We start from the raw sequence: 26383 nt of genomic DNA on the forward strand, positions 1-26383 counted from the left end.
AAACTCAATTTGTTTAAACTAGGAAATTTTTTATAATTTATTGTATTGTCAACCAACTACCACTTACTATCGTTTAATTGGTTTTTCATCTGGATGAAATAAAATTTATCCTGACTTTTTTCTACTGACATGAATAATGAGCTTAAATCTCAATTTATATCTAAAGTACTTCCATTCTGGTTCTGAATAGTTTTCATGTTTAGGTTTGCCAATCGCTTCTGAAACCCGAAGGCAAACTGTTTGTCACGACTCTCAACAAAAACATTTTCTCATACCTGTTCGGAATAATCGCTGCCGAGTATATCCTGAAAATAGTTCCGGCTGGAACCCACGAACACGACAAATTCGTCACTCCTGAATCAATACACGCAATGCTTAAAACATCTGGACTTGATGTTCTGGAAAGCAGAGGACTGATTTACAACCCAGTTTGCAACACCTGGCAATGGTCTGATTATATTGACTTGATAAACTACGGATGTGTTGGCGTCAAACCAGCGGACGTTTCTGAAGCTGGTTGTGAATGAATTTCGGGTTGTAAAATAGGTAAAAACTACTTGCTAAATTTCAAATAAAAATAAAGTATTCTGCTATACGATGTCTTTTAACGATTGCTTCAGAAGTGTTAATGAAACATATCAGTTCTCTTTGATTTAGGTCAGATTTTTTTAGGAAGCAACCTTGAAGTTTGTTCACGCTCAAATTCATATTTTGGTTTGACTTAGTTTTTTTGGTTTGACTTAAGTAGTTATAGGTTCATTTCAAGAAAATGAACTTCTAGTTTCAAAACGGGATTTCAGTTTAAGATTTCCCAGCGGACGAAAATATGTCGATTAAATCAGTTTTCGTTAATTGATTGTTTTTTCTTGCTGAATTCATTTTTTTGGTAAAAGGAATTTAGTATGCTCTTCGATATCAAATATGCAAACAGCAGAAAGATGGATTTGTGTTTTTGGGATTCCCAAAGGTATGAATGATAGCTATTTTATCCTAATTTTCTCAAATTGGGTTAGTTTGTTGAAAAAATGTCAAAAAAAATAAATTCTTGTGGTTTGCAGAGCTTCAAATTGATGTTTTTTGCTGAATATGGTTGGTAACAGTTAGTCATTTTTTCTGTTTATTCTAAATGTTTTTAAAACTGTTGGCTATGGTTAGACAATAGCAAATATAGCAAAACCTAATAATTCCAATTTGTGGGAAAGTTTCATGGCTCATGCAAGTTTTTTCACCGCCATTTTAAGTATCTCAATTAATTTTTGTGAAAGAATGATTTATATTCCAAATTCATTTTGCTATCAATCTAAGCCGCACCTTTTTCTGTTCATTTTCTGTGTTCGGTATTTTTTTTACTATCGATGCATATAATCTAGCGATCAATTACAAACGATGCTGAATAATTCAATACAGGTTATTTATTATTTTCTATTCTGATTGTTAATGTTGCCGTGGGCGAGAAATCGATAAGATATTTGACCTGTCATCTTTTGATACAAAATTATTGGGGTTTGAAAAATAATTGTCATTATGGGATAATGAATGCAGGCCATTAGCCGGTTTTCACTTGAAATTAACGCGTAGCGGAGGCGACGAAGGAATCCGCCTCAATAATCGTGCCTTTTTGAATGGACTTTTTTTAACGCGTTATTAGTTGAGAATTGTATGTGTTAACATAGCGTGATAGGGTTTTTAAAAACAATTTGATTTTTTTTGATTCAAGATTTTGATGAGCTTGATTCAATTTTTCTCAATTTGCTTGATTTTGTGTAATTCAAGTTCTCCTGGTGTGTAGCTCGAAATCAAAAATAAGTTAATATCTTTTCGAGAAAAACGGGTGCTTTTCATGCTCGAATTTAGCAAAGAGTGAATGAAATTATGGATCTCTGTATTTCTATGAATTATTGAGTTTTTTATCTTTTTACGACATGATTAACTAATAACTCGTATTTAGCTTGGCAATTATCAAACGTTTTCCATCGGGTACATTTTCTCGCGTTGAAAACCTTGTTCACAGGACTTCAGTGAACGTCGTGAAAACACTCAGAAGTTGTAATATTGTTTTCAAGGAATTAATCAGATTTGATTATGCCAAATTTTATTTTTTTACAGTTTGATTTTTGATATATTTTTCGGTTCAATTCAAAATCATTTGTTAAAGAAAAAAAATTTGCGCTCATCATTTGAAAAAGGAAAGAACGTGATCGATTTTTAGGTGCGAAAGTGGTTTTCAAGTAATTCAGTGTGATAAACATTTACCTTTTGTGCCTGTTTTATCTATATCTGCTGTTTAATGAAAACGAATCTTATTGTGAATTTTTCTTGAAAATTAAAGAGCTTCAACGTGATATATTTAGTTGAAATGTGAATCTGTTGAAAAAGTGAACTATTTTGCTATGTTTTTCATTTATTTATTGCAACTTCTCTAACTGTTTCTTGTTAATGTTTACACTAGCGTCAGCTTAGTGTATTGTTACGAACTTTCTTTTTTTTCTAGCCTAACTCGTAAATAGTAGTGTTCTTTTATTTGTAAATTTCACTGTATCGTTGCAAATTGCATAGCATCTTTTCTCTGCTTTGTTTGTGACTAATATTGGGCTATTAACTATTAAGCTTCCATGGCTGAGTGGTTAGGGCGTGCGACTCTTAATATTTAGGTCGCAGGTTCGATTTTCAGACGTAGCTGAATTGTTTGCTATTTGGAGGCTTATTTCTATTTTTATTGCACTTTATAGAGCCGCTTTTTTGTGTTCTCGCTTTTGTTTGCGAAGCTTTTGTTAAATATTTCTCAGAAAATTATCAACTCAAAATGTTAATTAGCCTAATAACGTTTTTATCCATTTCATTTTATACTATATTCGCTTTACTCCCTCATATTGCGTCGTTTAGAAATATGAGTTCTCCTGGTGTGTAGCTCGGAATCAAAAATAAGTTAAACTCTTTTCGAGAAAAACGGGTGCTTTTCATGCTCGAATTTAGCAAAGAGTGAATGAAATTATGTTTCTCTGTATTTCTATGAAGTATTGAGTTTTTTTTAATCTTTTTACGACATGATTAACTAATAACTCGTATTTAGCTTGGCGATTATCAAACGTTTTCCATCGGGTACATTTTCTCGCGTTGAAAACCTTGTTCACAGGACTTCAGTGAACGTCGTGAAAACACTCAGAAGTTGTAATATTGTTTTCAAGGAATTAATTGTCAGTCGTCTCTTTGTTTTGTATAGTATGTTATGAAAGAAACTAAATGTACACTTCGGCCTGGAGCTTTTAAGTTTTTCTTTTCCAAATTCTGAACGCAGAGCACCAGCAAAATTAATGGAATGGGTTCTATTCCCGCAATTGACATAAATTTTTGTTTGTTGAAAGATAATCCATCAATGCCTGTGTTTATTTAAAATATTATATATATATATATATATATATATATATATATATATATATATATATATATATATATTTCTTCTAAAACTGTTTCGAATTGGTCTACTTTTCTATGAATGTCGACTATGCTCAAGTTATATTTTTCATTCAGATCTTTTTATCACATCACACAGAAAAAAAACGTCACTAATAAAAAAAACTTTTTGAGTTTTTTGGGCTATGGTCGGAACATTGTGCTACTTGCACAGTAACCGGCTATCCTTGTTGATAATTATTGATTGTTGCTGTTTTTTTTTGCCTGTACATGCAAAGGGCGAATTTGTGTATGTTTGTAGTGAACCATCGTAGTGTGGTCAAATATGAAGCAAATAATGTACACGACAAGCATGATAAGCGTGGGTGTTTAATTCGTGTTCTCAAACGTATTCTTATTACAAATATTTCTTTTATTGACAACTTATATTCATTTTATCAATAAAAATTTACTTCATTAAAGTTAATCAGTGTGTGAGCGTTTTATCATTGTTTCTGAGTCACAGCTGCGCTTACTTTTCCTGGTGATATGGCATAGTTTCTTCGAACTTTTTTTTCCAAAAATGAGCATCCCATCGAACTCATGGAGCAGCACAGGACCTCTGGGACTGCGTGGTCAAAACTAATTAGTTGCGTGGTCACATGTCGTCTCGCATGTTTACAATGCTATCCATTAGAGAACTCTGTGCTTCAGTCCAGTTGGAAGATGAACAGTCGTTTCTTTACCACATATCGAAACTGTGAATTGTTTCCATGTTGATTCGCACATGGAGTTGACAGTTGTAGGAAGAATGACGAAAGCGTTGGAAGTAGTACTGAACCCGTCGCCCCAGCTCGCAATACTCGTGCAACTGAATTCACCGCAGTTATTGGATACGTGTTTGTAGCAAATTGAAGGCTTGTATTTGGTATCTGAGTTGTTTTTGTTGAGTTCAGTGTTCACATACTGGTTTAGGATCCGCGATGCTTCGTCGTAAAGTCCTGAAAAAAAATGATATGATAACTGAAGGCAAAAAAGACGAGGAGAGCCGGTTGCTGTGCAAGTAGCACAGAAAGTTCCGACGACAAAATAAAAGAACTTTTTTTTGCAAATTGTGATGTTTTTTGTTCGTTCGGCTATGATGGGATCTGAGTGAAAGCCTAAAAAAAATCTTCGATTGTACGAGAAGAATACGCATATTTCATAATGGTTGTCATCAAAAAGTCAATAGAAGAACAAAAAAAAGTTTAAAAATGTTTTTTTTTTTCAAATTTATTGAGGATGTTGGACTTTTTTGTTGTCAAGAAGGCGCTAAAAGAAGCTTCAAAAACTACTATTCGTTGATTAAATTTAAATTTTCCGTATAATAAGCCTGCTCGCTCTCTTTTTCGGTTGAAATAAGACCAACAGGCAAAATATTTAAACCGGTTTTTCTCTACACTGCGGGTTTTTTAATAGGGCTCGATTTACGACTGCCACGTCTTAAATCTGATATATTGCGCGACCTATTCTGACATTTATTTGTGTTACTTGGTTTTACATCGACAAAAAAAGAAAAATAATTACTAATTACATTACAACACCCGGATACAAATTTTTCACCACTTTCAGTGGTCGAAACAATCAGATTAAAAAATTTGAAGATCATTGCCTTTTAACCGTACTTTTAGGGGCAGATTCTGTAAGCACTCGGCCCCATCAGGAATTTGACTGATGCAGACTGAAGTGTCCTTTTTTTTACTTTTTATGACATTTTAATTGTGCCTAAGCAACTCTTTTTACTTTACCTAGGTCAACCAAACCTTCAAGTTTTTCGAAGGAGTTTAGAAATATCTCCTGTTTAAATCCAATTTCAGTGCCTATCTAGCCGATTTCATGATACCTCGAACATATTTGCATTTTGAATTATAAGTTTTATCCCGAACAACTAATAATTTAGGGAAAAAGTTAAAACACCCCTGAAATTAATTGTTTATTGAAAATGTATTTACGATAAATATTTAATTTCAGAGGTGTTTTTTCTTTTTCCCTAAATTTTTAGTATTGTTTGGGATAAAATTCATATTTCAAATTGCACATGTGTTCGAGTTTCTCAGAAAAACTATTCGAAATTGACTTATCAAATTAATTGATCACTTGCCATTGCGATAGTATGACTCACTTCCCAGCAACGAAATAGTTGCTCCTGAGTAACACATTGTGCTGAGGTTTTTATTTCCGATTGGTTTGGCATTTGTCGAAGCCAAAAAAATTGATGTAAGAATGAATTTCGGAAGAAAAAATGACATTTTAAGAAAATGTTTGATTTTTGAGTTTTTTTGAGAAGGTTTAGCAGGTAGTAGTAAAACTGCAAAATGATTTTTTGAAATTTTACTTACCTTTTTTTAACTGCGTTTCATGTCGTCAATCTGTGAAAAATGGGTATGTTTAAAGAGGCCTGACAGTATTACGTAAATACTACGTTGACTAACATTTGTCTGACGTAATCTCGAGTTTAAATGTTGACATGGTTCTCTTTTTAGTCATTTAAAATAAAGCTTTTTTTCGAACCATAGGTGTTCATTTAGATAGTCTTTGTTCATCTATGACCGCATCTGAATCATCTTGGTAACAAGCGAAAAATCAAGTATGACTAATTGTAGCATATTACTGGCAAATCAATTGGAACATAATTACAACAAGCTTGTAATTTTTAAAGCACCATCAAAAACAATAAATGACGCTTCAGACGAGCAACATATTAGCGACATAGTACTCACCAATTGTGCCGAACGAATTTTGAATTTTCTCGTCACTTTTCAACGCCTAAATGAGGGGGGGTCTAAACTCAACCAGAAATAACTTTTTTGACAAACTGGTTTTTTTTTTCTGTTTGGGGAAAGCTCGGAAAATCAACTTGGTCGACTCAACCTCTTGAACCGGACTCAATGAATTAATCCGCCTCAGTAAACTCAATTTATAGTATGCGTTATTTTCTCCGTTAATGAGGCAGAACATAGGGTTGCATAGATAACCTCCCTTTGGTTTTAATCAATGATAGCAAACTCAATTTGTTTAAACTAGGAAATTTTTTATAATTTATTGTATTGTCAACCAACTACCACTTACTATCGTTTAATTGGTTTTTCATCTGGATGAAATAAAAATTATCCTGACTTTTTTCTACTGACATGAATAATGAGCTTGAATCTCAATTTATATCTAAAGTACTTCCATTCTGGTTCTGAATAGTTTTCATGTTTAGGTTTGCCAATCGCTTCTGAAACCCGAAGGCAAACTGTTTGTCACGACTCTCAACAAAAACATTTTCTCATACCTGTTCGGAATAATCGCTGCCGAGTATATCCTGAAAATAGTTCCGGCTGGAACCCACGAACACGACAAATGCGTCACTCCTGAATCAATGCACGCAATGCTTAAAACATCTGGACTTGATGTTCTGGAAAGCAGAGGACTGATTTACAACCCAGTTTGCAACACCTGGCAATGGTCTGATTATATTGACTTGATAAACTACGGATGTGTTGGCGTCAAACCACCGGACGTTTCTGAAGCTGGTTGTGAATGAATTTCGGGTTGTAAAATAGGTAAAAACTACATGCTAAATTTCAAATAAAAATAAAGTATTCTGCTATACGATGTCTTTTAACGATTGCTTCAGAAGTGTTAATGAAACATATCAGTTCTCTTTGATTTAGGTCAGATTTTTTTAGGAAGCAACCTTGAAGTTTGTTCACGCTCAAATTCATATTTTGGGTTGACTTAGTTTTTTTGGTTTGACTTAAGTAGTTATAGGTTCATTTCAAGAAAATGAACTTCTAGTTTCAAAACGGGATTTCAGTTTAAGATTTCCCAGCGGACGAAAATATGTCGATTAAATCAGTTTTCGTTAATTGATTGTTTTTTCTTGCTGAATTCATTTTTTTGGTAAAAGGAATTTAGTATGCTCTTCGATATCAAATATGCAAACAGCAGAAAGATGGATTTGTGTTTTTGGGATTCCCAAAGGTATGAATGATAGCTATTTTATCCTAATTTTCTCAAATTGGGTTAGTTTGTTGAAAAAATGTCAAAAAAAATAAATTCTTGTGGTTTGCAGAGCTTCAAATTGATGTTTTTTGCTGAATATGGTTGGTAACAGTTAGTCATTTTTTCTGTTTATTCTAAATGTTTTTAAAACTGTTGGCTATGGTTAGACAATAGCAAATATAGCAAAACCTAATAATTCCAATTTGTGGGAAAGTTTCATGGCTCATGCAAGTTTTTTCACCGCCATTTTAAGTATCTCAATTAATTTTTGTGAAAGAATGATTTATATTCCAAATTCATTTTGCTATCAATCTAAGCCGCACCTTTTTCTGTTCATTTTCTGTGTTCGGTATTTTTTTTACTATCGATGCATATAATCTAGCGATCAATTACAAACGATGCTGAATAATTCAATACAGGTTATTTATTATTTTCTATTCTGATTGTTAATGTTGCCGTGGGCGAGAAATCGATAAGATATTTGACCTGTCATCTTTTGATACAAAATTATTGGGGTTTGAAAAATAATTGTCATTATGGGATAATGAATGCAGGCCATTAGCCGGTTTTCACTTGAAATTAACGCGTAGCGGAGGCGACGAAGGAATCCGCCTCAATAATCGTGCCTTTTTGAATGGACTTTTTTTTAACGCGTTATTAGTTGAGAATTGTATGTGTTCCCATTTAACATAGCGTGATAGGGTTTTTAAAAACAATTTGATTTTTTTGTTTCAAGATTTTGATGAGCTTGATTCAATTTTTCTCAATTTGCTTGATTTTGTGTAATTCAAGTTCTCCTGGTGTGTAGCTCGAAATCAAAAATAAGTTAAACTCTTTTCGAGAAAAACGGGTGCTTTTCATGCTCGAATTTAGCAAAGAGTGAATGAAATTATGGATCTCTGTATTTCTATGAAGTATTGAGTTTTTTATCTTTTTACGACATGATTAACTAATAACTCGTATTTAGCTTGGCAATTATCAAACGTTTTCCATCGGGTACATTTTCTCGCGTTGAAAACCTTGTTCACAGGACTTCAGTGAACGTCGTGAAAGCACTCAGAAGTTGTAATATTGTTTTCAAGGAATTAATCAGATTTGATTATGCCAAATTTTATTTTTTTTACAGTTTGATTTTTGATATATTTTTCGGTTCAATTCAAAATCATTTGTTAAAGAAAAAAAATTTGCGCTCATCAATTGAAAAAGGAAAGAACGTGATCGATTTTTAGGTGCGAAAGTGGTTTTCAAGTAATTCAGTGTGATAAACATTTACCTTTTGTGCCTGGTTTATCTATATCTGCTGTTTAATGAAAACGAATCTTATTGTGAATTTTTCTTGAAAATTAAAGAGCTTCAACGTGATATATTTAGTTGAAATGTGAAGCTGTTGAAAAAGTGAACTATTTTGCTATGTTTTTCATTTATTTATTGCAACTTCTCTAACTGTTTCTTGTTAATGTTTACACTAGCGTCAGCTAGTGTATTGTTACAAACTTTCTTTTTTTTCTAGCCTAACTCGCAAATAGTAGTGTTCTTTTATTTGTAAATTTCACTGTATCGTTGCAAATTGCATAGCATCTTTTCTCTGCTTTGTTTGTGACTTATATTGGGCTATTAACTATTAAGCTTCCATGGCTGAGTGGTTAGGGCGTGCGACTCTTAATATTTAGGTCGCAGGTTCGATTTTCAGACGTAGCTGAATTGTTTGCTATTTGGAGGCTTATTTCTTTTTTTATTGCACTTTATAGAGCCGCTTTTTTGTGTTCTCGTTTTTGTTTGCGAAGCTTTTGTTAAATGTTTCTCAGAAAATTATCAACTCAAAATGTTAATTAGCCTAATAACGTTTTTATCCATTTCATTTTATACTAAATTCGCTTTACTCCCTCATATTGCGTCGTTTAGCAATATGAGTTCTCCTGGTGTGTAGCTCGGAATCAAAAATAAGTTAAACTCTTTTCGAGAAAAACGGGTGCTTTTCATGCTCGAATTTAGCAAAGAGTGAATGAAATTATGTTTCTCTGTATTTCTATGAAGTATTGAGTTTTTTTAAATCTTTTTACGACATGATTAACTAATAACTCGTATTTAGCTTGGCGATTATCAAACGTTTTCCATCGGGTACATTTTCTCGCGTTGAAAACCTTGTTCACAGGACTTCAGTGAACGTCGTGAAAACACTCAGAAGTTGTAATATTGTTTTCAAGGAATTAATCAGATTTGATTACGCCAATTTTTTTTTTTTACGTTTGATTTTTGATATAATTCTCGGTTCAATTCAAAATCATTTGTTAAAGAAAAAAAAATGCGCTCATCAATTGAAAAAGGAAAGAACGTGATCGATTTTTAGGTGCGAAAGTGGTTTTCAAGTAATTCAGTGTGATAAACGTTTACCTTTTGTGCCTGTTTTATCTATATCTGCTGTTTAATGAAAACGAATCTTATTGTGAATTTTTCTTGAAAATTAAAGAGCTTCAACGTGATATATTTAGTTGAAATGTGAATCTGTTGAAAAAGTGAACTATTTTGCTATGTTTTTCATTTATTTATTGCAACTTCTCTAACTGTTTCTTGTTAATGTTTACACTAGCGTCAGCTTAGTGTATTGTTACGAACTTTCTTTTTTTTCTAGCCTAACTCGCAAATAGTAGTGTTCTTTTATTTGTAAATTTCACTGTATCGTTTCAAATTGCATAGCATCTTTTCTCTGCTTTGTTTGTGACTAATATTGGGCTATTAACCATTAAGCTTCCATGGCTGAGTGGTTAGGGCGTGCGACTCTTAATATTTAGGTCGCAGGTTCAATTTTCAGACGTAGCTGAATTGTTTGCTATTTGGAGGCTTATTTCTATTTTTATTGCACTTTATAGAGCCGCTTTTTTGTGTTCTCGCTTTTGTTTGCGAAGCTTTTGTTAAATGTTTCTCAGAAAATTATCAACTCAAAATGTTAATTAGCCTAATAACGTTTTTATCCCTTTCATTTTATACTATATTCGCTTTGCTCGCTAATATTGCGTCGTTTTGAAAGGTTTCAAGCATCGTTTTATATTGATAATTTGTGGTTTGTATCAATGTTTGATAATTTATACAATCGCGGTGTATTTTAACTGCGTGCTAGACCTTTCGGTGAAAAAGTTTAATCGCTGATTTCGGTTTTCTGCAGGTGACGTCATATATGGATTCAGTGCCTGAACAAGCTCTCTTTTATTTTCATCCTCTTTATCCCGGTTTATTGGTCGCATTTTGCACTGTGCATTTCTCAGTTGTTTTTGGTTTATATACAAACGGTTGAAATTTTGTTGTTTTCTTCGAGTTATTGGTTTCATTGCTCTCAGTTTTCTTTTTTCTCGGCTTAAGTTTCATTAATTCTCATTTGCTACTTCTAGTTGTTATAATTCATTTGAAAATATCAATTAACTCTAGGTTTAAGTATCTGTCATATTGGAAACTATACTTTCTACAGTGAAAAACAATCTGCCTGAAAGTTTGACCTTTTTGGAATAATCTTTTTTTGTTGTTATTTAGGTTTTTAGTGTCTCTTGAACTAAATTAAAATCACAAAATGTGCCACAGTTTCAGAATATCAAGTGTGATTTGCAGATATTTGAGTTTTTCAATATTGATCTTTGTCTTTGAAGTACAGTTGAATCGATTGTCCGGCCTAGTCAGCGCTTATGTGAAGTCCATGTTTTGAAGACCTTTACTAGTGGCGCCGGTGATTGGGTTTCACAAACGCCGAGGTTGAATAAATGATTTAATAGATACTCTTGGAACTTTTTTTGTCCCGACCATTGACGAAAAAGAGAAACTTTGTATTCGGGTTTAAGTTGTTTTTTTTCTGCGCAAAATCAAGTACCACGAATTATCATTGAATATGTCTGAGTGATATATCATAAGAAAGCCTTTTCAGTCGTTATTCAAGATTCAAAACTTTTGTAAAAGTTGTCCCAGTGTTGAGGAAAACCGGTTTGATATTTTTGAGTTTTGGTGTAATTTGGAGCAAGTAAAGCAACCGAGCAAAGTGCGTTATAAGAAAATAGGCAGTTTATGCCGAAAAAACTTGAATTAATAACGAGTTTTGGAAGCTCCGTTTAGCGCAATAAATGATTTCTCAAAAAAATATATTGTGCAGAAAAAATATGTTTTTTTTTAACAATTGTGTTAAATTTTTTTTGTTTGTTGTTCATTTTTTGAGACAATTGTTGTTGTTGTTGTTCGTTTTTGCGTAATTCATTTTTTTGCTTCATATAGTTTTCTGATCACCGCGCACAAAAATTTTTGTAATGAAAAAAACCTTCTCCGTAGTTTTTTTATGAATGCAGTCCGAATATTCTATGCTGCTTGCGCAGCAACCGGCTATACTTGATTGCATTTTGATGTTGTTTCATTTGATCATTTTAAAGACCTTAATTGCAACAACAATTATTAAATCTTTGCGTGAGAAATTTTCGGGTTGAGAGTTTTTTTCTCTAATTTCAAATTGTGTTGGTTTCAATTTTTTCGCATTTTGAATTACATGCTTTTGAAAATTGTTCGTAATCAGGGTATTTTTCTAAAGTTCAGAATCTGCTTCAATTTTTGATGATAGTTAGGTTCTTTAATGATTTAATCTGCTTCGCTTCTTTGTGCAATTTATGGCTAATCATTTGTTATAGAAAAAGTGTTTTCTGCGTTTGAAAATGACGAGAAAGAAATTTAAAAAACACTTTTCTTGAAATTTTAGTTGCTTCGCAAATATTTACCGAAAAACAAAAGTTGAAAGAGCGTAAAAAAGAGCTTGGAGTCTCTTACGTCCGAATGACTTACATCAAGTATTAATAACGCTGATAGAATCAGCGAATGATGGAAAGCCAATCAGAATTGATTATTTAAAGAAAGCAAGCAATTTTATCACTTCAATGTTGAAGCAGTCAGCCGAATACGAAATCATGAGACAATAATGCAATCGGGCTGATAACTACTGCGATCTTGTCAGAACCGAGACACGAGCATTTTAAAAACAGGCCTGGCGGTCATCGGTGACAAGCAACGACGTGGTGTGTGTACCGCGCTCACTCCCTGGCCTTTTTTGCAGTCTGTCAATTTTGCTATCGGCTCAAGTTTTTATTCATAGATGGCTAATTTTACACCCCAAATGACCTGCATCCAAATGATGTTTGTCTTTAGTTCTTGCAAATGAAAAGTATTTTAAAGCTCGAGTATTAATAATATATATCATCGTAGTTTCAAAATTATAGTAATAACGCTATGGTGAGGCTACCAATAAATAGCCCTTAGGTAATATGGGTTGTTTTAGATTTAAGATGATAAGTTACAAAGAATAGGCGGAAAGGTAGTTTTTTCTTAGAATATATTTGCTGATTGCAAACTCCAACAAACTTTTTGATTATGTCTCTGAACCGTCCGGAGAGAACTGAAGCCGCATCAGGTGATCAAGAGCTCGCGCAAACAATGAAGGGCCAAAATACTACTGACATAACTAGTGCTACTTCAAACAAGATACCAACTGTGTCCGAAATTCCATCGCATGTTGTAGATCATATTCTCCAACTTTACAGTCAGCTGGGAAAAGAACCGCCACCTGATTTGTGGGACACTTTAAAAGCACCCCGTGTTAAACCGAAAATCGAGAGTAAAAGCGATTGTTTTCTCTCTTTAAGTCCAAGTAATCTTATTGGCGAAACAGTCAAGGTTAAAGACGAGCCACTAGAATCAAGTAAAAGCGAAACGATCGACATTTCAGTGAAAGAAGAAAATTTATCTCCTGTCAAAATAGTTTATTCGGAGGACAATTTTTCGGAAGACGAGAGTGGCAGTGGCAATACCGGTAATGGAAGTGCCTCAGAATCAGATGTTCCGAAGATGAAAAATGTCAGCAGTATGGATTCATTGGTGTCAAGTAAGACGAAGAAAAGGGCGACGTCAAAAACAGGTTGGTGATAGGACGCAATTTTGGAGTGAATTGGGTCTCACAAACTTATAGCATGGGAGTCGGTAGATAAATTTGACTAGATGACTAGCAGTCGAGTGTTTGCTACTAGCTCTAGATTGTTTGGACCACATTAGAATCTGCGAAAAACGTACTATTTTTTTTTTCAAGTAAAACGTAAATTCCAAACATTTCTGGTTTGAAGCTTAGGATATTTTCAAGCAAAAGAGATTTGGGATTCTGCTTCAAAACAGGCAATATTAGTGTAAACAACTTAAAACGAACAATAACTTAAAATTAACAAATTCAGACTTAGACATCAACTGTTCACATCCAGACCGATACTATTCAGACTAATTTTTCTCGTAACATAACTCTTTAAAAGCATCTTTTTCAAATTTTATCACGATTTGATATAGTACTTTATTCGATCATCTACAAAACTTGCTGTAAGGTACCTTAACTTCCTGTATCAGTCAAAAAGATTTGTTAAAACTGACCGAGCTTTCAACTGATGCGAATGGTTCTGTGAAACGCAGTCTTTTTTATTTTTCTCGATTTTTTACATGCATTTTTCACTGTGTGTTGGCTATGTTTTCTTTTGTAACATCGTGGAAGGATGTTCTTTTTTTTGTTCAAGTGGCAGTTTGTCCTGAGAGAGTGAACTGCAGACTGTGCAATGAGGAGATAACACGAGACCAATTGAAGAAACATTTCAACCATTGCCACTCAACACAGATGGAATGTATCGTGTGTGAAAAGACATTTCATCGGCTAGCAGATACTCTGAGACACTTATGGCTCCACACAGGGTATAGGCCATTCGAGTGTCCCAAGTGTGGCCTCAAATTCCCACTGAAAGGTTAGAAAGAAGTCGGAATAATGATTGCCCGGAATTCCGGACTACAGTTGTGTAAGTCTTATTTAGATGAGCGAGCTTAGTGTTATACGGTCATGCCAACGCAAGTCGCGCATGTTTGTTAAAAGTTTCGAGTTTCATGCGTTCATAACACAGCTAAGTTTGATCTAGCTATATCTTTATTGAAGTTCAATCTTTGCTGCCTGATATCTAAGAGGAATATATAGTATGCGTGAAAGCAGTATTAATAAAGGCGCCATGGTTAAATGGTTAAGGCATATATTCCCGAATTCCGGGCTCGAGTGTTTTTAAAAACGTTTGGCTGATAATAAACCAAAACAGGAACGTCGAAATTAAAAAATAAGTGACGTCAAGCATTTAGTCATAGAAACCAATCACACAGCCTGAAAAAGAAACTATATTTCACAATTTTTTCACCGTTCAGTAGCATTATTTTTGAATGGTTTTTCGACGCTTGATATTATTTGACTTTGTCTTGCCATTACTTCATCTGTTTTTTTCACACCTTCGAGCTTGCGAGCATTAGTGTATTATTACGAACCTTCGTTTTTGTAACCCAACTCGCTAATAAAAGTGTTCACTTATCTGGTGGCATTTTTGTTTTAATCACGATCTCTAGCATTGGAAATTTCATAGCATCTGTTCTTTGCTTTCTTTGTGGCTAGTGTTTGTGATTGATTAAGCGTTCGTGGTTGAGTGGTTAGTTCGTGAAACTCATAATCTCTAGGTCGCTGATCGCTGAAATTCGAGGCTTATTTCTACTTTTTATTGCACTTTGTAGAGCTGCTTCGCCTTTGCGCGCGTAAACGCTTCCGAGCTTTTTTGCCGTTTTCTCGCTTGTTTGCAGCTTTGCCTGTTTAAATCGACAATTTATTGCATGTTCAAGGTTACCTTAATGCGATCAAAATGGCTGCTAACGTAAAACGTTTTTTCACTTAAAACATAATTTTGTGTACAAGAAATGTCCAAGCTAGACAGGAATGGTAATTTAAACTCGGCTAACAACCGAAGGACTGTACTTACCAGTTTTCAGATTGTGTTTGTCGTTTAGACTTTTTAACGGTTTTTGTTTGCCTTGTATTTTTATGCAGTTTTCTGTTCAATATACTTCAATGTAACCTTAAGATCGAAAGAGTTTGAAGAATGTAGAAAACACCTTTGGTTTTTCGTCAAGTTCTGTCGTAACGTTTAGGTTTGATTCGTTCATTTATAGTTAATGTTAAATTGTTGGAATCATCCTTTTCGGCCATCGAATCTGAATGAAGCTAGTTAACCTGAAATTGCTGACTTTCACAACTCACACCAGTTTATCTATTATTTCAGTAAATAAAACAAATATATAAAGAATTAATTTGTTTATATATTCGAAAGAATTTTTTCACGTTTAAGCTATATCGTATATTACATTTTTTTCCGATTTTCTAGTTTAAATTTAGTGCTTATTCCGTTATGTTTAAAGTTAGCAATCTAATAGTGGAAGTGGGATGCTGTCAGGGTTTGCCAATTTGGTCTCCAAATATGAATATCGAAATCCTTTCAGCTTGGTCTCTACGGTTTTTGTGATTTTTTCCCCAAAATTATCAGAAAACTTCGAACTAAAAAAGAAAATCACAAAATCTGAAATTTCCAACCTTTTAGTTGGGTGCTGCCATGGTACTCTCGGGTGTTACAAATCTTGCTTCCAAATATGAGTGCTCACATTCTTTCAGTTTCCGAGGTATGACTTTTTTATGATTTTTTCGATAGTTTCTAAAAAAACTGAATTGTAATGATTTTCCCATATTGGGAATTTCAGAACCCTATAGCTGGGAGCTGTCAGGTTGGTCGCAGGCAATTTCCTCCAAATTTGATTGGTTAATTTTTTTCTAAGTTTCATAGATATGGTGTTTTTAATATTTTTCAAAAAAAACTGGAATTGAAACAACTTTAAAAAAAATGGAAATTCCCAATCCTTTAGTGGGGTGCTTTCAGAGAATTCTCAGTGGATGCAATTTTTGCCTCCAAATTTGACTGCTTAACACCTTTCAAGTTTCAAGCATTGACGTTTTCATGGTTTTTTAAACAGTTTTTCAACAAATCTGATTTGGAAAAATAATCAAAAATATGAAATTCTCAACCATATAGTGTTGAACCATATTCTCAACCATATGAAATTCTCAACCATATGAAATTCTCAACCAGAAATTGCAAATTTTGTCTTCAGTTTTGACTGCTAAAATTATCTTAGTTTCTGGTATATGAGATTTTTATTTCAAAACTTTTTGGAAAACTTAGTTCTACAAAAATTTCAAAAATTGAAATTCTCATCACTATGGTGGGGCGCTGCGAAGGTTTTCTCGGGAGGTTTTATCTGATTTTCAAGTGAGATTGCTCAACGCCTTTTAATGACCTAGATATGACGATTTTAATTTTATTCAAGTTTTGGAAATAATAATTTTTTTTTAAATGTTCAAATTTTGATTTTTTCGACCCTTTGTTGGGCTATTAGGTTACTATCAGCAGTTGAAGATATGGCCTACATCCCAATTTGAGTTCAAAAACTTTCTTCAAACTAAAATGTAAACTATTTTAAAGTTAAAGTGATATTTTAAAGTCTATTACGCTGGATTTAAACGACTGATGGCAGCAAATGATTTATGTAAAATGGAGAAATAAATTAAACAAGAATTTCTTTTTGAATTTGATGAGTTTTTTTTGCATAGTGAGTTTGTTTGTGCATTTTGTCATTTTTGGGTTGTTTCAGAGTTAAGAATACGAGGATCTGAAAAACATTTAAGTTGATGTTTTTTTATACTTCAATTTTGAAATAAAAAGCGTTATAGGATGCCCCGTCTATTGTTACGGTTGCCATCGTTTTGCTGATTTCTAATATATTTTATATATAAGCTATTTGCACGGCCATTAATCTGTTTCAAGCTCAAAGTGTGAAATATTCATTCCTATCAGGGTACTTTCAGGGGTTGCAAATCTTGCTTCCAAATAGGAATGCTCAAATCTTTCTAATTTCTGAGATATGCCGTTTTTATGATTCGCCAGTATTTCGTAACACTGGAGGTGCGTAACAGGCTAGTTAATCTAATTAATGAATTAAAACGCAATAGTTTTTGAACTGTTGAGATGCTCAAAGTCACCGACAGTGCCAACAATTTGGCATAAACTATAATTGAAACTACTACGGTACTGATTTAAATTTTACGGAAATAAATAAATAAATATACAAACTTTAATGAAGTTTTTCTCAATTTGGGTGGACATAAGACAAAAAAGAAGGACAGAATTTTCTTTTACCAGGATTAAAATGGTTCAATTTATTTTGGAAGATTCGAAGGGAAAAGGTTCAGTTTAAAATAATCCTTTCGTCAATTAACCTTTTAGTTTTAGCGTAGTTTGTGACTAAATAAATGGCGCCAAAGTGACCTGTTTTTGGGGTAAAATTTTGGTTTTGAATCTCCCAAAATAAGGTGAACCATTTTGATCCTGGTAAAGTTCTACGCACAATAAAATTTGTCCTCTTCTTTTTTTTTCTATTGTCACCTCAAATTGATATAAACGCGATAGAATGCACGATATTATGCTTATATTTTCAATCAGTTTTGTATTCGTCGGTTGTGCACATGTTAGTAAATCAGTTTTGTATAATATTGTTCAAATACATTTTAATCATAATACAAATTTGTCAAAACAGTTCAATTTGTTCTCATTTTTTCGCAAATCGTATCGGGTTGAATGCTGAAGTTCTATCGTTTTTTTTTTCAGAGCAATTTTTATATCATCTGTAACGCATCTTTATCGTCTTTTTAAGTCATCTTTTCTCCGCTCGCCTACGCAACGCTCCTGTGTAAAAGCTGTTTTTTTTGGCTCGACTGATGCGAAGCAGTGCTTCGCATCTATGTTTTAAATATATAGTATATAATTCATAGATTTGAGTTACTTCAGGTGCTCTGGCTCATCATAAAAGAACCCACTCAGAGGAGCTGCCATTTGGGTGCAATGAGTGTGGCAAGCGGTTCAAGAAAAACGGAAGTTTGAAAATGCACTCACTCACACATACCAAGGCAGGGCTAATACAATCATTCATTAGAACAAAACTGATTAAGGCGCTTGAGGTTTCGCATCGTGGACATTCGTCTTCTTCGCGTTCTTTCTGGGATAGCTGATGTCTTTCTTTATTATTACATTATTTGGTGGAAAACTATGCCTACCAGGGATAGTTGATGTCTTTCTTTATTATAACAATACTTGGTGGAAACCTATGCCCACCTGGGAATACCCTAGCTGGGAATTTTTTCAGCGACTCCTCATTAGTATTATGTTGTAACCCTGTTGACAGGAAAGAGCATTCGCCTGTAACATTTGTGGAAAAACTTTCAACCGTGGGTCGTCTCTGAAAGCACACATTCTTTCTCACACCAAGCAGATGTGAGTATTAAATGTTTTCCTTGCTCACCCAAATTTCGTCTATATTGCATAAGTCTCACCTGTGTATAACTTATGCACACTTAATTAAGTTATGCACACTTAATTGTGTTTCGAATCCGCACATGTGTTTCTTGTTTTTAAGCGTCTTGAACGAAGAGAAAATAACACAAAGAGAAAATAATTAAGTGTTGTTGTTTTCAGGAAAAAGTCTAAAAAGTGGTTTATGCTCAAATTAGTATTTTCGCGGCTTGATTTTTGATTTCTTTTTATGTTTATTACCATAGCGATAAGCTAGGGTATTGTAATCGGGTACTAGACTTTTTTCCCGTAAATAACTTTGTTCACAGAATGGTCAACATTAGAAATGGTAAACTTATGTTTAGTTCATAATAAATTTAAATTTGTTTGTGTGTCCGGCTCACTTGGTCTGGAGGTAACGAATACGACTGGGACGACAAATGTCGTCGGTTCGAATCTGACAACAAAGGTCCTAGGTTCAAACGGTAATTAAATTGTCGGCTTATTCTTTGCCTGCTTATGTTTTGTCGGCTTTGTTGCCGCATCATAGAGTTTTTTGTTCGCAAGTTACATTGTAGTTGCTTTTAGTGTTTTTATTTTTTCTGCTGTATGTAATTTTTTTAGTCTTGAGTTCTTAATTTTTTTTATCGCTTTAAAATTTTATTCTGACCAAATGATTTCGGCTTATATTTAATCGACTAAGTGTCCTATTTTTGAGTTGTTTCAATGCAAACGTAATTTTTTGCGCTCCTCCAGACTTAACAACTTAATTACTTTTGTTGAATTTTTTCGGCTTTTTAAATTTTTTCCGGCTCGATACGTTTCGGTCCAAATTATATTGATTTAGTGGCCTCATATTTTTTCATTTAACTTTGTCATATGTGTGTTTTAAGGAGGAGGGTGACTTATTAAATTTTTACAAGTCTTAAAACGTGTTGATTTTTTGTGTTCGTCTTTGTTACAGCTTTGAAATTTTTTCCGTTGCTATTTTCACATTCTATTGTCTGGGCATTTTTTTAAAACTATTTTTATTCATTTTGATTGATCTTGTTTTTTCGCCATTTTTGATTTTTTTCGACTTAGCGGCTTTCTTGTTTTGTATCGCAAGTGAGGCGAAGCTCAGCTACAAAGGAAGCAATAGTACGCTCTCGAATAGCAAAAGTCCAAATTTTAGACAGTAATTTGTTCCTAAAAGGTTCTTCATTTTTTTATTTCGGTTTTCTTTGACGTTTTCCAACTGTCTGTAGGCCAGTTTAGTTAAGTTTCATGAGGTTTATCCGCGGTATTACAGCGCAAGTAATTTTGCCGGCGTCAGTCGTATAGTATGGGTGAAGCTATGAAAGCTGTACATATTATATTTTTGTTGAAGTGGTTTTTTCCTCAAATTCTAGTTGTTCATTTTCCTTTACCCTTTCACAATTATTTTCACTTGTGATATCCAATGTCTCATAAATGTCAACAATAATTTTTTCCTCTAACACTTACATAAATCTAAAACGCTACTGGCATCAAGCAATGTACTTGTATCAAATAAGTATTTTTGCCTAATTTTTTATTAAACGTTTTGAGTAATTTAAATCTGATACTAGTGGATTGAATTGGATTTTATGCATTTTCTGGTCCTTTCGTGCTTTTGAATTGCAAAATGATTTTTGCATTCAATTTTTTGGATTTAGGTCTTACTCTGTCGGCTTACTTCACGAAAACATTTTTCTTATTTATTAAGTGGTTATTACGCTTGCGAAACAAATTGTATTTGTATGAACTTTCTTTTTTTCCAACCTAAGTCGGAAATAAAAGTGTTGCTTTTGGTGGCACTTTTAAATCGGTTGGCTGTGGTAGCACTGTAATATCAGATGTACTTCGACATTTGATTAGTAAAAAGTTAATACAGCTGATGCATTTTCATATCATCAAATGAAACGAAAAAGTTATAGTACAATAATATGAAGCTCGATTTGCGAAATTTTGCAACTCCATAGATCTCCCAATTTTTTTGATATGCATAGTTTTTATGTAATTTGGATTTTATGCTTTCCAACTTATTACATGCAAAAAAGTGTGTCTTTTTGTATTTGGTGCTACTTTTTCTACATCGAATTGGCAAGTTATTAGCATATGTAGCTGCGTTATTGGTGGCTAGTTTATGGGGACTTTCAGCATCCGTGGCTGAGAGGTTAGTGCATGAGAGTCAAATTTGCTAGATCGTAAATTCGAATCCGACACGTAGCCGAGTTTTTGCCAATTCGAGGCTTATTTCTAGTTTTTCTTAGTTCATTTGATAGAGCTACTTCTTGGTCGTGTTCTCGCAAGTGTTTGCGAAGCGCAGCCTTGCGTCTGTGTTAATCATTGAGTTACTTTCAAGGAGACTATTACAGATTGATCTAGTGGAAAACTTTTAGATGAATTTTGTGAATGTTTTTTTTTGTGTTCTTTTTTTTCTGTTTGTATCAGCTTAGTTAGTGTTTCAGCTTTATCATTTCCTTTTATATCAACTTGATGCTCTATTTGAGTTCTCGTGCCTTTTTCAGCTTAAAAAAAGATTTGAGGGCTTACAAGGTGTAATTTTTTCAAATCAATGAACAAAAAATTTGTTTTTGATTTTCTAGATTTCAGAACTTCCAATGTGTCGATTATTTAATGAAATGAACGAAAAGATTTTTAAAAATTTTATTTGATTTTTTAGTTATTTGTGGCGACTTTTTTTAAGGACCTTATTTGTAACTTGCGGCGCATCTTCTATGAGTTTCAGTTTAAATTTGGTGAATTCTTCCAATAAAAGATTCGTCATTCTGAAAAGCATAAGCAGTGGTTTTTTGTGAAATCATAAACCAATGGCAATCTATTTATAATTCACAAACAACACTTAAGTTTTTAAGCTGTCTTTTATGATAGCGCTGAAGGAGAAGAGTTTTGTGTGTATTACGTGGATTTTTTTGCGTTCGTTGCTTCCTCTAGTGTTTTCTGGATGAAATAAAACAAAGTATGTTTTTGATTTTTTCATTTCAGAATTCATTCTTTGCTTTAATTATGTTTTTATTGCTGGATGTTTATATTACATTGTTTTATCGCGTTTTTGAGAGAAATTTTTGGGAGACTGAGGTATTGGAAAACTATTTGTTTTAATTGTTTGATTTAGTCTATTTGAATGATAGTCTTGTTGAATTTGTTTGCCAAGATGTTCTGAGTGTAAATGAACGTTATATTTTTTTCTAGGTTATTTCTGTTTTTTCGCTTTTTTACTGTTGTATTCTGTTCCCGTTAAATGTTAAATTTTGCGATTTGATTTCTTTTCCCCAGGTTTGTTCACTGATATTTGCTTATTCAATAAGCTTGTTTTGTTCCGAGCGTTTAATTAGGTTAAAATCAAGGTTCAATTCCCCCAACCAATTAAGGTTAAAGGAAGGAAGTGATTGTAACTTATGTAGGTCTTGATGAGTTTTTTTCAAACGCTTAAATTTTATTTCTGAAATTTGACATTTCTTTTCGTACAAGGAAGGCAATTTCCACTATGGAACAGCAAATACTGTATAATAGAAGTGACCCACCTTTTTGAGCTTTTAGGAAATACGCGTGTCCTTATTGTCCGGCCACGAGACTTACCAAGTATGACGTACAGAGACATATGCGCACCCATACGGGTGAAAAGCCGTTCGAGTGCTCGTTGTGTGGGAAGACTATGGCCTGGGGCAATTCCTACAGAAGTCACATGAAATCACACAAAGATGTTTCCGAAATTAAATTGTCGTTCAAAGTTTTTCCATGTTTAACTGTCTGATTTAAACTTTCACAAATTAAATAAAGAACCGCAATAATTGATTTTTCCGAATTCTTACGTAATATCACAGTTTTTCAGTTGTTTTGAAATATCGATGATGAGTTAAACGAGGCGAATGCTTCAGTATTTTCCTGCAGAATCATATAGTTAGTTTGATTCCAATGAGCTTATTACTGATTTTTTGAACCATTTAACTATGGTTAAAAAATGTGCCAATTCAATTATCGGAAACCTTCAAAAGGTGGAGGAGGGCCTGAAGTTTGAGTGTGTGACCTGCCAAAAGTTTTTCACGAGCGAGGAGAACTACAACAGACACAAAGCCACTCACGAGAGTAGCTAGAAAAAAGGATATGGTATGTTATCTTAAGCTTTTCTCGATGAGAACTGAATAATATATGTGTTTAAAAAGTTTCTTGATATCAAATTTTGGAATTCTTGAAGTTTTAAAAATCCGAGTATATCTACCAGTATTCGTGAAAACAGGCAGTTTTCTGTTTCTGTTGAGTTTTGTTCTGTTTAGATTCTGATGAATGCCCTCTGATAAATTGCACCTTCCAGGAAAGGTCGACTCAGGAGAACTCATCTTCATATCTGAAAAAATATCTGACTTATTGAACTTCCAAGAAATGTTGTCGACTCAGGAGAACTCATCTTCATGCCTGAAAAATAAACTTTTTTCTTTTGCTTTTGGACTCAAAATTAATTTTTCATTTCTGTAAAATTTGGTTTTATTTCAGATAGTTATTATAGTAATTACACTTGCGAGCGTTAGTGTATTAGTACGAACCTTATTTTTTCTAACCTAACTCGCAGATAAAAGTGTTCATAATTTGGTGGCATATTTGCTATAATCACAATCTGTAGCTTTGGAAATTTTATAGCATCTGTTCTCTGCTTGTTTGGGACTAGTGTTTGTGATTAATTAAGTGTCCGTGGCCACCAGCGGATTTAGAGGGTGAGCGAACGCCGTCCCCTCCCCTTTCAGTGATTCGACTTCCTGACGACGCAAAGGGTCACCCCTTTGTACTATTATGTCATATCCATTTTTGGATAACTGACTGTAAAGTTTTTGTAAAGGCGCCATCGGCGCAAAAATATACTAATTTTGAGTGGGAAGCGCGCGCCGAAAAAACTATTTTTTGTTCGAATTTTTCCAAAAAGTGACTAAAAACCCTTCGGCCTGTTTTCAAAAATTTGCCTGCGGTGCAGAACATTTGGTCAAAATGGGGTCTTTTTAATGATTTGGTAGAGCTCGGAAAATCAATTTGAACGGCTTAAAAAAATCCGACCCGCCTCCAAGAAAATCTTAGATCCACCCCGTCCGTGGCTGAGTGGTTAGTACGTGAGACTGATTTTCTCTGGGTCGCCGAATGTCGCAGATCGAATCTGAGATCTAGCCGAATATTTACCAATTCTAGGCTTATTTCTACTTTTTCCTACTGCACTTTATAGAGCTGTTTTTGTAAACAAATTTTTCACGAATTGATTTAGTCTATGAAAAATAAGAAGTATTTTAAGTTTCATAGCTTTAAACCTTGCTTAGACAAATTTATTGCAAACCCATTCGGTCTATGAAATTTATGGAAATATTTCAACGTTCTTGCTAGTGTAATAATTGTGCTGATTCCTTTGTAATTTGACTACAATCTTTAATATTCGATTGGTAGCATATTTGAGGCTTTCTTGCTCCATAACGTTTTAGTATTGATGTAACGTCAAGAAACGTAGTGAAGACAATATATAGTCGTGTGGATTCTTTCCTTTTTTCAGCAAAAAGAGAAAGTAGTTTGCGCCGCAGTTGAATCGAGTTTTGACTTCTGTTTATCTTTTTATACTTGCGATCAGCTTAATGTATTATTACGCACCTTATTTTTTTTAAACCTAACTCGGAAATAAACGTGTTCTCCTATTTGGAAGTTTCTATGTAGCATTGTTATTGCATAGCATCTCTTTTAGCTTTATTTATGGTTAGTGTTTGGTGCCCATTGAATTTCCGTGGTTAGTGTGAGAGACTCTCATTCTCTAGGTCGCATGTTCGAAGATCGGAGTTGGTAAAATTTTTACTAATTCGAGGCTTGTTTTTATTATTGCTTTTTGTAGAGCTGCTTTTTGTCGTGTTCTCGCAAGTGTTTGCGAAGCGAAGCTTTGAATCTCTGTTGGTTTTTGATTTTGTTAGCTCAATTCAAAGTGTTTCGCTAAAAGGAAAGAACGTTACACTCCAATTACGGAAGTTCACATAGCGCGAAGAAAAGTGGGTTTGAATTTCCGAGCAGAATAAAAACAAATGCGTTCACATAGTTGGGTTGATCTCAAATTGGGTTAATTTTATGAAGGAAGTTCACAGCATTAATTATTTTTGAAATTAAAAGAGCTTTAACATGTTTTCTAAGTGCGAACGATGGAAGTTATTTAAACAAGTCAGTAATTTTCAAATTTTTGTTGGCTATGTTTTTTCTCTTGAACTGGGGCAGTGGAACTTCAAAATTGTGTTGTAATTACACTTGCGAGAGCAAGTGCCTTGTAATCTTCAACAAAACTTTTTCTCCGGTTATCAACTTTGTTTACTAGAAAGTAGTTTCTTTAAAGTGAACCTGAGCAACTTCGAGAGTGTTTGTCACTTGGTCTAGAGGTAAAAAGTCCTTTTGTACCATCAGGTTTGTGGTTCGAGTCGCAGTCAGACCTTGTATTTTTCCGGTAAAAATTGAATTGTCGTATTATTGTTTGACTGCTCAAGTTCTGTCAACTTAGGTGCCGCATCATGGATTTCCTTGTGCTGTGAGCAGTATCATAGAATTTGCAAATGTTGATCATTGTAGTTCCAGGGTGCACTTCAAACTTTTTACACTAACGAAAATTAGAGAGCGTTACTGTTATACTACTATTTTTCTTCTTTTTCTAACCTAATTCGCAAATATTTGTGTCACTTTTGAGGCACCTTTACGGCTTTTTGATAGCATGTGCTTGAACATTCGAATGGTAATAAGTTAACGCAGTTGATGCATTTTTATTTCGTCAAATATACCAAAAAAAAGCTATTTGTTTCGAACAACTAAACAATCATAAAAACTCATTTCAGAAATTTTCTATCTCAATTTATCTCGCAGTTTTTTTGAAATGTTTAATTTATACATAATGTGGCTTTATGCTTTCCAGTTTATTACATGCAAAGTTAGTGTGGATGCTTTCAGTTTGTTATATTCCAAACTTTTACGTGCAAAATTAAGATTATTTGTTTTTGGTGCCACTTTTGTCGCTTGGGATTGGCAATTTGTTAAGCGTTCGTGGCCGAGACGCCAGGCCGTGAGACTCCAATTCTCGAGGTCGCGGCTTCAAAGCCCATACGTAGCAAAGTTTTACTAAGTCTAGGCTTGTCAAACAGGTATGGATTTCGGAAAGTAAAGTTTTCTACTGTTTATATTTTACTTTATTTAGAAACTACCCTTTCAAATCTGAGATGAAGGGTTCAATCGAATTAACTTGTTTTTCCACATAGCGGCTACTCTTTACTTTTCTTTGAAAAAATTTTGTCTTTGGGATGATTCTAATATTCAGTGCTGAAAAGCTTTTAAAATCAATTTAGCATATGTAAAATTTGCATATATGAGTTGCTAGGCACCAATTTTGTTTAAATAATCTTTTCATTTTCAGGCCTCCACTATTTTGGTTTCCCTTTGTCTTTGTTATGATAAGTTTTCTCAAAAATGCTTCGTAATAAAATGTTTTTGGATTCGTATGTAGTCAATATGAGTTTTATTTCGCCTAAATTTATTCTTTTGATTTATATCACCGTTTGTGAATGATTTAGTTAGTGTTAAACACGAGACAATTAAGAAGATAGTGCTGAGATTTGCTGGAAATCACTATAAATGATTTGAAAAATTTTTATTTTTTATTTTTCTTGTTCATAATTTCCGAAGTTCTTTGAGTTTCGATTAAGCGGCAA

The 26383-nt window shown here is 33.7% G+C and overlaps 2 protein-coding genes across 2 annotated transcripts in view; both read left to right on the forward strand.

Moving 5' to 3' along the window:
• LOC134839713 (ubiquinone biosynthesis O-methyltransferase-like) overlaps positions 1–6982 on the forward strand; it is an 8858-nt gene extending 1876 nt beyond the window's left edge. Inside the window, exons 2-3 of the mRNA XM_063855335.1 lie at positions 204–428; positions 6635–6982. Of these exons, the coding sequence (XP_063711405.1) occupies positions 204–428; positions 6635–6958 (549 nt within the window). The 3' untranslated portion in view covers positions 6959–6982. The remainder of the gene's footprint in view (positions 1–203; positions 429–6634) is intronic.
• Positions 6983–12715: 5733 nt separating this feature from the next.
• Positions 12716–23453, forward strand: LOC134839480 (zinc finger protein 300-like). The gene is made up of 7 exons (XM_063855048.1): positions 12716–13348; positions 13986–14207; positions 18162–18280; positions 18556–18644; positions 22227–22389; positions 22682–22793; positions 22961–23453. Exons 1-6 carry the CDS (start codon positions 12805–12807, stop codon positions 22778–22780), a joined length of 1236 nt encoding a protein of 411 aa, XP_063711118.1. The 5' UTR covers positions 12716–12804; the 3' UTR covers positions 22781–22793; positions 22961–23453.
• Positions 23454–26383: the final 2930 nt, after the last annotated feature.

Source organism: Symsagittifera roscoffensis, chromosome 2 (assembly GCF_963678635.1).
Source record: "Symsagittifera roscoffensis chromosome 2, txSymRosc1.1, whole genome shotgun sequence".
Lineage (NCBI taxonomy): Eukaryota > Metazoa > Xenacoelomorpha > Acoela > Convolutidae > Symsagittifera > Symsagittifera roscoffensis.